Genomic DNA, 14,853 nt, shown 5'->3' with positions numbered 1-14,853 from the left:
AATATGAAACAGTTCTCTTTTCCTGTTAATCTGTAAATTGGTATGCACCAATGTACCACTGGGGTTTTCCCTACATCAGATATTCAGAAATTGTGCATGCGCGACAAACAAACAAACAAAAAAACAAACAAACAAACAAACAAACAAACAAGCAAGCAAACAAAGGCTAACGGGTACTTCTCAGCGAGATCTGCTGCAGTACAGAATAATTTGCACATGTTGTCAATTTACATGACCTGTGACAGAGAGGAGAACCTTGGGAGTTTATCTGGGTGTTTCAGAGGCAGTACAGCATGATAAAATCTAACTTTATCCAACTATGAACCGGCTATTTCCATAATCTGGTGTTGACATATATTTTTCTGCTTACGGTTCTTAGTCTACAGATCCATCCATCCATTTTCTTTCAATACCCGCTTATGCAGGGTCACGGGGGTCTAGATCCTATCCCAGAAGCTACGGACACAATGCAGAGAATAACCTATAAGATGGGGTACCAACCCATTACAGGGCACACACACGCACGCACACACACACACACACACATACATTCACATCTATGGACAATTTGATAACTCCAATTAACCTTGCCACATTTTTGGAATGTGTGGGGAGACTGGAGAGCCCAGAGGAGACCCCACGGGGGGAACATGCAAATTCCATAGCATAATTCAGAATCACCACCCATCCATCTTCTACACACTGTTTAGAATCAGGGTCACGGAGGAAGTCCACACCACACAGGGGAACACAGAACAGAGGAGGGATTTGAACCTACAGCCCCACAGGTATCAGGCAAAAGAGCTACCCATGGAGTCCAACAGATGCACCAGTTCATCTGAACCTGAAGGTTTTGGACTATGGAAGTCATTGCGTCACCTTACTTCTGTACTAAAAAACTGGAATTAATAGTATAATTCACACTATTTTTGCTCCCATGCCCCCCTTACAGGCCATCTGGTTTTAAACTCAGAGATGACTATTAAGAAAATGGAAGCAAATACATCAACTTGATCCAGTCCACTGATCTATCCATCTGCATCAAATCAAACTTTTCAGTTCCGAGCTCCAACCACTAAATCATGCAACAAAATTTGCTAATTGTCAATTGCAATCCAATCATTACCTGCCACAATCACAAAAAGCTCATGTTGTAATCATCAGTGATTTGTAAAATGATACATATTTAGGAATACTTTGTTACCATCTTTCGTGGTGAGGAAATTTCAATTTAGCCCATATTTTCTGATTTGGTTCAACTGTGAAACATATAACTTGCTTGTGAACATTTATATTAAGTGATACTTGATCAATAAATTCAAATTCAGTTGCAGTCTCCCTGCTCTAGACTATAAATTCTTCAGTTCCCTTTTGATTAGCCAGGAAACGCTACACTCCATAGCGGCTCATTCACCATTTAGAAGAGGTCTAAAAGTAAGCAAGATGGATTTATATGGCCCGCAACATGTTTTGCATGTTTTCAGATCATTAAAAAATCTGGCCCATAGATCATTCTTTTGGCATGGAATAAAAAAATAATTACATAATGTAATTTTGCTGGCAAGTTTGGCAAGTTTCATGCCCGCAAGCAAAACGTCCAGATCTTTGCATCACTAACTGAGCTGAATTTCTTCCAGTATAACACTGTAGCAATTACTGGGGAAAATCAAGACCTCACAAAACACAGAAAGTAGCTAAGCGAACAGGTGAATGGACATCAATATACAATGTAACATCCATAATGGAATATTCAAGATTCAAGATTGAAGAGACAGTGATGAAGGCCTAGTATCGAAACGTCCATGCCACACTTATTGTGGATAATTAATAAAAAAGAACGTAAAAGCCATTATTCTTAGCTACTATAAAATGGGGCATACCGATATATCCAACCCTCCATTCAACTTCTAAAACAGCTTTTCTACTAGGGAGGTCTGGTGGAGAAGTTGTAAAAGAGAATACAGAAAAGTGGATCATTATGTAGTGATGGGAAAATGAAGCTTCATGAACCATTTGCTGTATTTTTTGACCCCACTAGGTGGTGCTCTTGGTTTGCTCGGGGCATGCTTTGAGCCTTTTTATGAAAAGAGAGCACCATCTACTGGGGTCAGAGAGTACAGCAAATGGTTCATGAAGCTTCATTTGGACATCGCTACCATTTTGCAAAAAAAAAAAAAGTTTACCTAAATTATTTATATTTATTTTTTAATTATTTATTATTTATTGATCAGCAGCACACAGGATATTTTTGTGGTTCGTTAAATTTAACGAAGTGTTGCACTAATTAGGGCAGCAGGAGGTCAGAACGCAGGCTCAGCCTGTATGCAGCACCCTTGGAGCAGTTGGGGTTAAGGACATCGCACAGAGTCTCGACAGGGGTATAAGACACAAAGCTGTAACCTGCTGAGTGACATAGTGCCCCCTCATACAGGCCCTGATCCCAGCATGTGAAGCCAACAATTAGCCGATATTATGATTCACTTACTAGAAAGACTGGAAGCTTAAAAGATTAGCATAGCATAAAATTTGCATTTTTTTTCCTTAACAAAAAATGTGGCAGGTAAATGGACAGATTACTGCTGCAAGTGAGCAGAGATTAAATTTCACAGAGATTCAAATCACGGCATTTAGAGCTCGAGTCTGACTAGCAGCTGACTTTTACTTGAAAAATTTCGTATGGATCTCATACGTGACTCAAATGCAAACTTTTTCCTCGAGTTAAACATGTTATAAATCAAACCATGACTGCTTTAAATATAAAAACAGATTTTCACCCTTCTCTTCCATGTAATAGTGGGCATGAACAAATTTTTGCAATTCATGACAATGTCAGGTTCGCGCACAAATTCAAATTTATATTATAGCAAAAATCATAATCACGATTATTTTTGAATAATATTGAGATCATGATTATTTACCACGATTATCTACCACAATTACTCTCGATCGCAGAAACATTGTATTTATTGAATCATAATAATGAAACTTATACACTCACATTGAAATTGAATTGAAAGCAAAATAAAATTTTAATAAGATAACATACGCTGAACTTGTACAAATATATTTTTTAATTGAACAGACAAAATATACTGAGATTAACTGTTCTCTGAGGTTCAAAAACACTAAACTTGATTTTTTTGAGTCAACTGCTCAGTCCACTGATATAAAAAGTGCAAATGTTGGTTGTGTCGCCTTGTGATGCAGACACAGCTTTGAAACATATTCTGTAAATTATTTGCTATTGTTCTTGGTCCGATTCGTTGAAACCAAAATGATTCCAAATGACTGATGTGTCTTTACTTCTTTTGTCAACCAAAGGTACCCGTCCTGCCATTTTGACCATGAACGCGTTTTGACTGCTGTGCTGTAAGGAATTCACTAACAACATTTGAAAAATCAGTGCGCTGATCTGGATTGCACTACATAAAGTAGGGAATCATTTCAATACGAGATACAAACAAAGATCGTTTTTCTTGATTATGATTTTTTTCATAATCGTGGCAAGTCATAATTGTAATCGTGATTCAACTTTGAGTAATTGCACAGCTCTAGTATGTACTCACTGCTATTACCTAGTATCATGCTGTGCTCTGTTTTATTAACGTCCTATTAATCCAGATTGTGGAGGATAGATTAGATGTGTGTATCTACATATGGGCAGTAGGAATAATCTCTATTATACACATCAGGTTAGAAGGCTAGTTCCGATCCATGTGCTGCATTATATATGCATTATATACTGCATTACAAAGCTAGCTATAGTGCATCATAGATGAGAGCTTCATAAAGCATTCATAATGCATAATAAACATGGCTATAATGTGTTATGCCTTTAGATAAATATGTATAGCCATGCTTATAATGCTTTATCAATGCATTATTATTTGTTATGAATGTGTTTATAAATTAATTAGAACATTGCCTTAAGCGTTACCGAAATGTATGTAACCTGTATGCGATCTATTAAAGTCTGTGTGTGCATTGTTCGGGTCACAGTACAAGCAATAGGAGATTGAGGAAGCAGTCTTGCTCACCTAACTTATGCAACCTAACCCAGACCATCTTCAAAGAAAACAAACGTTACTAGCATTTTTTAAATTATACACAAAATGAAAGGATCCATATTTGAATAAACCACTTTTTCTGTGTAATAAAATGACAAGAATAATAGGCTTCCAAATTTAAGCTAAAAGCTCTCTGTGTAAAACTATGACAATAGCCTGAATCACATTTTTAACTGAAAAATCCCAGAATGAGAAAAATGTAAATCCAATCCAAAAAAGAACAGAAAAGTTGAAAACAAATCCTTTTAGCACTAAAATGTTTTGCGGCATTTTAAATTAAAAATAACATCGTCCCAGTCCCTGATTGTGCATGCATAGATCAAAGAGTACACTACTGATGCCCTTTGGCTCTGTGAAACACTGAGTCAGTATTAAAATAAATCTTAGTTGTTTTCCATAAAGGCAAGACTTTTTCCTCTTTTCATTAATTTGTCAATGTCTCTGATTTTCAATAATCAGCTATGTAATTAGATTGCTATTGGCTAGAGTCTATTGTTTGAACCCACAACCTGGACAGAATCCCAGGGATCACATTTACTTATACAGTTACACTCAAAAGACTATTCAGTGTTGAGATGGATAATTTGGTTATTTGACAGAACCCAATGAATCTGGATGATATTCAGGCTTAGATTTGACCTCATGTTCCTGATCATTCTAGGTTCCAGGTATTTTCATGCGCCGAACATAAAATTAAAATCTACTGTAGCAGATTAAGTCCTAATGACTCGGGCCGTTGTCCTCTGACCTCCTTCATTAACAAGGTGTTTTCGGCTACAGAGCAACCGCTGATTGGATGCTATTCCGTTTAGTGCTTTCTTCTCTATAAATGCTAGATAATGTACTGTAGTATGTGAAAATCCCTGGAGGAATGCTTTGGCTGAGATGCAAAAAACCCACCCCATCTGTCCCCAGCAATCACGCCAGCTTCACATCCCACATTTAGCCATTTCAATGCTTCACTATACAGTAACTGCACCTCTTGACCCCGTTTGTGCATTCTGTATATCGAGTGGCAGCCCCACGATTCTGTTTCGTAGAGCAGGGGGTTCGGAGTTATAAGCAGGCGTGACGGAAATAGGCCCCTCTAAGCGTATTTACACTCTGATTAGTAATTCATTTTTATAGATGTGTGTTTGCACAAACTGCAGATGAAGGTATTTCAAACTATATGTAATATTGTTGCTAACACCACTTGAATTTCTAGGAAATGGAAGTAACACAGTAGTCAATGTATCCTTAACTGATGATTGCAATATATTGATATTACCTGGTGCAGGGAAGTGCTGTTGTTTCCGCAGGGACAAGCCATCGATCTTCATTTGAAGTGATCTTTGGCGCCCCTGCTCCGCCTCCAGAGCATTTTCAGCTTCCTGCCAATCAGCTGCAAGCCGACCAATCAGGCGCATCACCTCCACCAGGACCCCGCCTACTTCATTCTGAAGAACCGTCAGCGTGCTGCGGCTCTCTGTGTAATAATGGGAAAGCTCCTTAACAACCAGTCTGCATAACAATGAAATTAGATACAGAAACTTCTTTTTCTGTTTACTTATCTTGTACTGAGGATAATGAAAACAAAAGAAATCATCCTGTAAGAAAAAAAATAATAATACTAATTTCAGAGAGAATATCAGAGATTTATAAATACCACTTAAGCATGAGCCAAAGTCTTCAACACATTGGGCAGTAGGAAATTCAGAAATCCTTGAGACCCTGCACAAAAATCTAAATGAATGAGAAATGAAAAACATAAACAAATAAACAAACACAAATTAATGAGATAGATAGATAGATATCAGAAAACACACAAGACATGACATTTTAGTAATAAACAGTGTTTTATTCTACAGATCTTCAAAGACATACTGTCACGATCTCACACTAGCAGCAACAAATAAGTGACAGAGAGTAACCACAATCACTCTCTTCATTATGCATCAGGTCCATGTCAAACATAGAGCAAAGAAACGAAGTACATGCGCTTAGACTATAAAAGCTTTTATCTAACAGACCTAAAATATATCATAAAAGCAGCACAGTTTTCAAGGTGGAAATCATTTTGTTTACTATGACATTCATTCAAACTGTACACAGCCTCCGTAATTAAAGTGACACTCTTGTGTGACTTCAAAGTTTGTGTTTCCAGTAGCAGAAAGAAATCTTGCTGCTTCTACTTGGACAAAATAGACTGTTGAAATGCTGCATCGTAAAGAATCAAAGTATCAAACAGCAGAAGATGTAGAAAACCCCATGATACGATAATGTTAATGCTTTAATAAATCTGTTAGCCAGAGAGTATAACGTGTAGAGCCCAAGAGTGTGAAAATATGCAGTAACGAGGCTTTACATGTGGAAGTTAGTGATAGGCAGCCAGCCATTGCCAAAATGTAATTAGACAGATGTCAGCTGGTCGTTTTCAGTATAGGAATGATAAAAATGTAGCAAAGACTGAATATAATAATAGCTGCCCTAGGGAAGCTGATGCAATAATGGGAAGTATATTTGTACTGTAACGACCCTCTCTGTCATTCATTCTGATGCAGTCTCAGGTACCAACAGTAACATTAGAACTGTTAGCCTTGTCACTTGTTACACAATCAGAGACTTTAATCTGAGATAACATGGGACTCTTACATAGAAAAAAAAAATCCTGGTTTTCCTCAACCAGATTGTGTTCTTCATAGCACTGGCACGATGTTCTATGGAATTCATTGTGGCAACCAAATCAAATCAAGATCTTAACACTGAGAAGAGATGTAGATACATTCCTGGAGATTGAAAACTGGACTGCTGGAAATGAGACATGCCGTTTTGCCAGTATGGACTTGGAAACAGAAACAAAGTTGGAGAGCGACTAATTAGCTTTGGTGAATCCAGCAACCTGTTCATTGCCAATACAATGCAAGCAATCAAAGCATAGTCTTCACACCTGGACATGACCAGATGGAGTCTACAGTAATAAACAGACTACATTCCCAGGACCATACAAGTGAAAAAGAGCTCAATTGAAACGGCAAAGACGTGGCGTGGGGCAAATTGTGGAACAGATCACAAGCTACTCACATGCAAACTGCAAGTGAAAGTGAAATGGCACAATAAGCAAATATCACATCCAAGAAATTACCTGAAGACTACACCCACTGAAAAATATCACAATCCAGTAAGAGATGCTGGACCTACTTGATAGAGAACCTGTGGACAGGATTCATAGAGGTAACTAATGAGGAATATAAGAGAATTTGACTAAATGAAATCTGCACAAAAAAAAGTTGATGGCAGAAGCCAAAATGGAAATAGAAAAGAGAGCAAATCAAAAGAGATAAAGACGCGTTAAATGTAATGAACTGTTCCAAAAAGCTACCAGAAAAGACAAAAAGTACGAGATCACTGAAGAAGCAAATAAACAAGGAATAATAAGGCTGTTTTAAGACAAGCCGGCAAATAAAATGATGAAAAGACATTAAAAAAAAGTTCTAACCTCAAGTAGGTATGATAAAGGACATCAATGGACAAATAATAACTGACAGAACAGAACAAAGCAGACATAAAAGCAGATATAAAAGGAATACAGCGAGACCTTTATAGCAAAGATATCAACCATCAGGGCATATTTACTAAGGTCAAACACATGGAAGAATATTGTATAATGGAAGTGAAGATGAGATTGGCCCTATCACTGCTGAGCAGGAAATGTTAATGTAGACACCGACAGAAATGTATTAGATTATAATAATCCTGAGGAGAATCAAAATGTTAACTGAATTATGCCAACACGTCAGGAAGACATTTCAATGATCTACAGACTGGAATAAAATCCTAATAAAAGGATTTTGGGAAGGTTACTTTGGCCACAAGCCAGTACAAGCGAGATCTTGAAAAGATTGCAGCAAACAAGACTGTCAGGCGTTCCACTAAGTAAACCGAGGTAAGGAAGGACTAATTAAAAATAACAATTAATTAATAATTAAAAACCCTTAGGCTATTATGTCATTAGGCCTGTAAGTCACTGTTGCAGTGTGGCCATCCGTGTACTTTGCAATGGCGTCAGAGTTGTTCTTGCTCTTTATGCTGGACTGGTTGCACATCCCTGTTACTGACAATGTTTGCCTACTTGGCCTCACTGACGGCACGAGATCTAGAGATCAACAGATCAAGAAATATGATGCAGACAGAGACTTTACAGCACTGCAACAAACGACCTAGAGAGAGAGAGAGAGAGAGAGAGATAGTACTCATACATCTCTAAGAACAAAATGAGACAATCAAAATATTCCCTATCACTATTTATGGATGTATAATTTGGACAATGAAGAAATATGCTTGCCCAATATGGTTCATGTTATGAAAAGACGCAGTACATCAGAAAAGACCATAATGCTTCAAAGAGTTAAATGTTAAAATGGAACAGAACAAACAGCAACTAGACGAATGGACCCAGTCGAGACAACAATGAGCTTGCCTTCAGGAAGCAGGAGGACTTGGAAAGGTGTTATGGCGACCATGAGTCGACCCCGACTTCACAACGCTTATTAATAATATTAATTAACCAAGGACCAGAGCATGAGCGAGTCAAAGGTTATATTTATTCAAGCAGCTCTGAGGACTCCTTATCTGTCACAGCCATCTGTTCCACAGGCAGCTGCAATACAAGATGCTCTAATTATTTCTCTCCTGTTTTAGCCAATAAAGTTCTTATGTGGAGAGGAGAAAAATATTAAGCACAATTCCTACCAGAGGGTGACAAAAACTAAGTGGGAAGTACATTCTGTTTAGTACACAATTTCTTACCCTGGAAGCTCACCTCGGAAAGGATTGTCTGTTCATAAAAATAACTAAGATCATTGAGACTTCCAGTCATAGGTCTACTGGCACTTTCAGACACCTGTTACTACGTCCAGTTACATTTATTTATTTAGGAGACTATTTTGTCCGAAATGAGATATAAGTGAAGGGAGTGTGAGGTCAAAGAACAGGGTCAACTAATATCTGGCATCCCAGTAGTTTTGGGTTAATGGCCTAGCTCAAGTGATATGATACAGACACAGATCCCAAACCCTACAGATCTACAGGCCATACCAGATGCAATCATGGTTGACTGACTCAGTATCCACCAATATTTTGACAACAATACAGACCTCTCTGGAGGAAGAGGCCGTACATGTCTATGTGAAGGAAGCTGTATGGAATATGCTCCTTAACTCTCATCATATACCATTCATATTTCCAATGTGATGAATCCTTTCAAACCTAATACCCACATAATTATTTAGGTGATTAGTTGATCTATTTTCATTTGTTCCATTTTTTTCTTCTCCACTTTCAGTTTTTTCCACAGCAGCTCCATTTTAGACACTCCCTTCCCCACAGAATTATTGTTCATCCATATTTCCCTTTTATCCATTTCCATGAAATAAATCAAACGCAATATTCTCTTATATGCAAGATTCTACTCAATGAACATTAAATCTGATCATTCATTGTTGTTTCTTGGATGAAAAAACAAAGGTTCTGCAATTCAAACCTTATAATTCAAATGTAAATTCGAACATGGAAACCGACACACACCTGTGTGTTAAACAGACGGCATACAAGGACAGTACACATCAGCCTAAGCATAGGATTTAGCTGATTATTAGTTTATTATGGTTTGTTGACAATTCATTTTAGTGCTTTAATTATGTTTTAGTGCCTTAATTATCCCTAAGATGGGCTAGTTGCTATTACGTATTTGCATATCCCGGTAGAGTCACCATGGAGCACAAAACTTTAATTAAGCGGATAGATGCTGAATAACAGCACGGCTACATTATTCTGTTAATTAGCCTTTTCTGATTCTGCTGTTTGATGGTAGGAACTTATTCTGGGTAGTTGTAATGTATAGTTAGTTCCACATAGTGTTTTAGTAACAGCGTCCTACCACCAAGACGCTGGGTTACAAAGATAAGGGTGTTGACTCGCAGTAGTCCGATGAGGAAAGCCATCTGTCACTGTAGACAGTTCCTAATTAACATTCCTTCTCCACTTACTGCTAACTCTATCGTTCCAGTCTACACCAGCAGCCCATCTGATCCAGCACTGATGGGCAGCCACGTCAGCACTGCCAAGCTGCAGTGAAGACAGTTGACTTTATTCCAGTCTATGCTCTCTTCTTTCTGTCCCGATTTCCACGGATTACCCAGAATGGCATACAGTAGATATTCCATCCTGACATCTCTCCCAACTGCTGATCAAGGGGCACAAGTTTGTATATTCCCCTCGTGAGAATGAACTGTCAATCGAATGTGTCATATTCGAGTTTCCTCTTTTGTGAATAACATGCAGGAAGAGTATTTATAAAACTCGTAGCTGATGCTTTAATGCAAGATACAGTAAAATCCCGTTATAGTGGACTCGCTTATAAAGGAATATCGTCTATAAAGGACGAGGTCCGCTGGTCCCAGCCGTGTGCCTTTAAGAACATGCAGAAAAAGCATCGGATATAGCGGACTCGCATATAATGGAATTTCGCTTATAACGGACAAACAGTTTGGTCCCCAGGGCCGCTTTTAGCTGTAGTTTTGTTCGGCTATAACGGACATGCAGCTCCGCCTACAAGGCGCGTGGCGAGCCGGTGATATCCAGCGTAGATACGTATGTAGTCGGGGTTATTAATAATCACGCATCTGGTCAGGTAAAGTTGGATTACTACATGTACAATATAATAATCTATACCACAAATGTGTCTGCTGAGGTGTGGCATGAGTAAATGGTGTCCTGTAGTTGTGTTCTGGGCAACTCTGGATATAAAGGACTGTTTTGCCAGGTCCCTTGAAGTCCATTATAACTCAATTTTACTGTAGTAAATTTAACATTTAAAGTTATTTATAACCTAAGAAATTGTTATGACATTCCTTTATCAAGAGTATTGTATTGGCAGGCAGACCGAGGCATCACCAGAGCAGCGAAGGACGAAGAGACTTGCTTGCCGGGAGTAACATGCTCTTTAATTGTAGCCCTTAACAGGACGATAACAGGCACTGATTGAGCACCGAACCCAAACACAATAGCAGAAACACAAGGATTTCAGATGCTAAACTGTAAGGTGCACACATAGCGAGAGATTTATATAAAGCTAAGAACAGGATGGAACAGGGTTCACATTAGACATGGACAAACATACACGCCACAATGGGAAAATACAACTATTATAAACAATAGCAAAACAAGGTGCTATTTACAATGCATAGACAGGGGCTATCTAAAATTACCTGTGAGCATGCCTGGAATGCTAATCCCCACCAGCGCTACAGTATTACACTAGGGCCATAAGCAGAAGCAGAAATTTCAGGTCCAGAAAGTGAAAATCCAGACCAAGATTTTGTTTCAACCAACTAGTTGAGTACTCTGTGACTGTGACTCTTTATGCTCAACTGGTTGGTTGAAACAAAATCCTGGTTTGGATTTTTTACTTTCTTGATCTGAAATGTCCACATCTGGTCCTCTCATACACTATATGGACAAAAGTATTGGGACAAACCTCTTCATCACTGAATTCAGGGGTTTCATTGCCACAGATGTACAAAATCAAGCAACTAGCCATGCATTCAGGTTTACAAACACTAGTGAAGGAATTCTGAAGAACTCAGTAAATTCAAGTGTGGAATTGAGGTTGTCACCTTTGTAATAAGTCAGTCCATGAAATTTCTTCCCTGCTGGATATTCCACAGTCAGCTGTAAGTGGTATTATTGCAAAATGGAAGCTTTTAGGAATAACAGAAACTCGATTTGGTTTCGATTTTTGACTTCCTTTAAAATTCTCTCTTCTTATTCAATAATTGACAGCAACCTGTCTATTGACTAAGCTTCCTGCCCCTGTGATCATTACTATCGTTCTATCTCTTATGATGCTACTCTCCCCCAAAAGCCAAGGCTCCTAACTGGCCAACCACAAGCAGCGAAACCTCAGTCTTACCCTTTTAGCCAGACATGCTATCACTGCTGCCTCTTTGTTTCTACTTCCCATTGTTATGATCTCGTCTCAAAGCTTCACCACCATTTTGAAGATGACAACCTTTCTTAATATTCCCCTTGGACCCATATATTTCTACTCACATTAATACCTGTTTTTCTCCATCAGGAGGGCTAATCATCATCTGAAGCTGACCTGGGGACGTTCCTCTTCAAATCAAAATAATATTTATTCTTGTCTTTTCCGAGTCACCACACACTTCATCAGCACTTCCAACACGTAACATCGATAACAGAATAATGGAGACATCTTTAGAATATCAACCAGTGTATTCTCTCTCCCTTATGTAATAGTCTGTTCTACACGGCTTCTGCTCTAGGCTGTGATCATACCTCTGCTTCGTCATTAAAAACTCCCTCCTTTGAACCAACTACTAGCTTGTGAATACCTGATATTGTGAATTCACCTATCAAATTAACTTAAGTTGAATGCAGTTTTATTTATATCCTAAGGCACTTACATTTTAGTCGTAAAAGCTTAATGCCTCAACCCACTAGATCTCTCTTTAGTAGCCAGTAGTTGAGACTTTGCTATGATTTACAACATAATGCAAGTTTCAGAAAACATTTACAGTAAGAAGGAATAAAGGATCACCTTATAATGGATTTCATCTGAAAACATACTTTTTTCATGCCATACTATAATATTGATTTGAAGTAAAATAAATTGCAGTTAATTATTATCACAATTAGTATCACAAAATTAGACGATCCACCATATTATACCATGAACATGCCGCTGAAAACCTTGAAGCTCCAGATAGAAAAGAGGAGGTTCCAGACTCCATATGGCTGACAGGAGTGGACATTAGATGGCATCTTGATATCTTTGATATCTTTATTAGGTGACATCTTGATACCTTTGATATCTTTATTAGATGGCATCTTGATATCTTTGATATCTTTATTAGATGGCATCTTGATATCTTTGATATCTTTATTAGATGGCATCTTGATATCTTTGATATCTTTATTAGATGGCATCTTGATATCATTGATATCTTTATTAGATGACATCATTGATATCTTTATTAGATGGCATCTTGAGATCTTTGATATCTTTATTAGATGGCATCTTTATCATCATCATTGTTGTTGTTTTTAGGTTATGATTAAACAATTTTTTCCCAGTGAATCTCAAAAATGAACATGATATTCTCATTCCTATGTCTATCTCCTAAAGATAAACCATAACATTCAAATATTTCATACATAGTGTGTGTGTGTGTGTGTGTGTGTGTGTATACACACAGTTCCAGAGATGCTCTGACCTAGTTGTGTGACCATAAAGATTTGACCCTTGTCATAGTCACATACTGTAGGTCTTTATCCCTGCCCATTTTGTATGTGATGCATGAATACAGTCAATTGGTTTTAATGTACTTACCTACAGTACCTCTCAACTTTGCTGTCAACTGTTTTTTGGGCCGCCTTGTGAAAGTGATTTGCAGACTAGACAAAGAGAAGACATTCGGTAGTCAAGAAATAACCCATTCATTTCAACGCAACTCAATTACAATAGGCAAGCCTGAATATTATATTTAAGCTACTGGTCATTATGATAATATAAAAATAAAACATTGCTACTGTGCCAATTAAATTTACAGCAAATTAATGAAAATGAAGCAGAGTATATTCATCCAGAAAACGATTAAGATACTAAAAGCAATCAGTTACTACTGAGAGAGCCTATGTCATCACATTCACTTCTCCTTCTTTAACAGTTTCCATGGATACGGAATGTGCACCCCAGGCAGTCCTCCATAAACACGTCAGACATCACAACATCGCAAGTTATCTTTTATGCATCGGTGGCTGTAAAGCATGTTCACTACTCTGTGATCGATAAAGTTTATATTCCGGAGCTGAATAACTGAATTTAGCATAACAATAAGCAGAATTTCAGAATTCTCTCTTTGTGAGCGGAGTACCTTCAAATACCTTGACAGTAAAAATAAGAACCCCCCCCCCCGCGACCGGGCTTTGTTTGGTAGGCTTTGTTGTAATGTATTTTATTGTATGAAATGCATTTTAACTCTGTAAAATCTCTGACAAAGACTACAATTTTACTAGTGATTCTTACAATAGAATGTCTTTATGTTAACACCACAAATCCATTGCTAGCAAGCATTAGATATCATTTTAGTATAAAATTATAAAAAAGACATTCATATTATTCATACTATATTCCATCTTCCACGAACATAGTACATAAAATATACTGAGGTTTAAACTGATTAATATCAATAATCCCATTTTAAAATTTGGCAGCATATAGCCACTGAACAAATTGTACTTTGTTACAAAGACTATCGATTCTGACGACAATATTTTGACAACCTTTATTGCTAAAAATAATATTGCTGGGCCAGTCAGCCTGAACATTTCACCTTTGCCAGCAAGCATTGATATGATGAGGCCATTTAAAAAATATGCTGTTTTGTCTACAACTAAATTTATGTTCCTTCCATTATAATTCAGAAACACCATTTGACTTGTAGGATGGGAATATCCATAGAAAGTTGCAAGGAGTCCAAAACAGGAATATAAGGTTTTTTTAGATGATCTATTCTGGTCTTGTTCCCCAGCTGTTGAATCTAATAATTCATTAACTAAGTGACAATAAGCAAGAACTGTGGCATTTCTGCCAAGAAGCGACAAAATATATAGTTGCGTGAATGACTTTTTGTTTGTGTGTAGTACATAATTAAAAAAAAATAGACTCCAGACACTATACATCTCAAACTAATGTTTATAGCTCAGTAAATCGTAAAGCACT

General features: G+C 37.6%; 1 protein-coding gene across 3 annotated transcripts in view; it reads right to left on the bottom strand.

Annotated features, from left to right (window-relative positions):
- ccdc178 (coiled-coil domain containing 178) overlaps positions 1–14,853 on the bottom strand; it is a 57,041-nt gene that overhangs the window by 36,100 nt on the left and 6,088 nt on the right. For all 3 annotated transcript variants that reach the window (XR_002840658.2, XR_002840657.2, XM_023832218.2), the window contains exons 4-6: positions 13,462–13,526; positions 5,716–5,792; positions 5,338–5,535 (exon numbers count right to left, since the gene is read on the bottom strand). Coding sequence is in view for 1 of the 3 variants with exons in the window: in XM_023832218.2 (XP_023687986.2) it covers positions 5,338–5,535; positions 5,716–5,792; positions 13,462–13,526 (340 nt within the window). In the remaining 2 variants the exon portion in view is untranslated. The remainder of the gene's footprint in view (positions 1–5,337; positions 5,536–5,715; positions 5,793–13,461; positions 13,527–14,853) is intronic.

The sequence above is a fragment of the Paramormyrops kingsleyae genome, chromosome 4 (genome assembly GCF_048594095.1).
Source record: "Paramormyrops kingsleyae isolate MSU_618 chromosome 4, PKINGS_0.4, whole genome shotgun sequence".
NCBI classification, from domain to species: domain Eukaryota; kingdom Metazoa; phylum Chordata; class Actinopteri; order Osteoglossiformes; family Mormyridae; genus Paramormyrops; species Paramormyrops kingsleyae.
The sequence above is the reverse complement of the archived record's forward strand: the minus strand, read 5'-3'. Positions and strand labels throughout refer to the sequence as shown.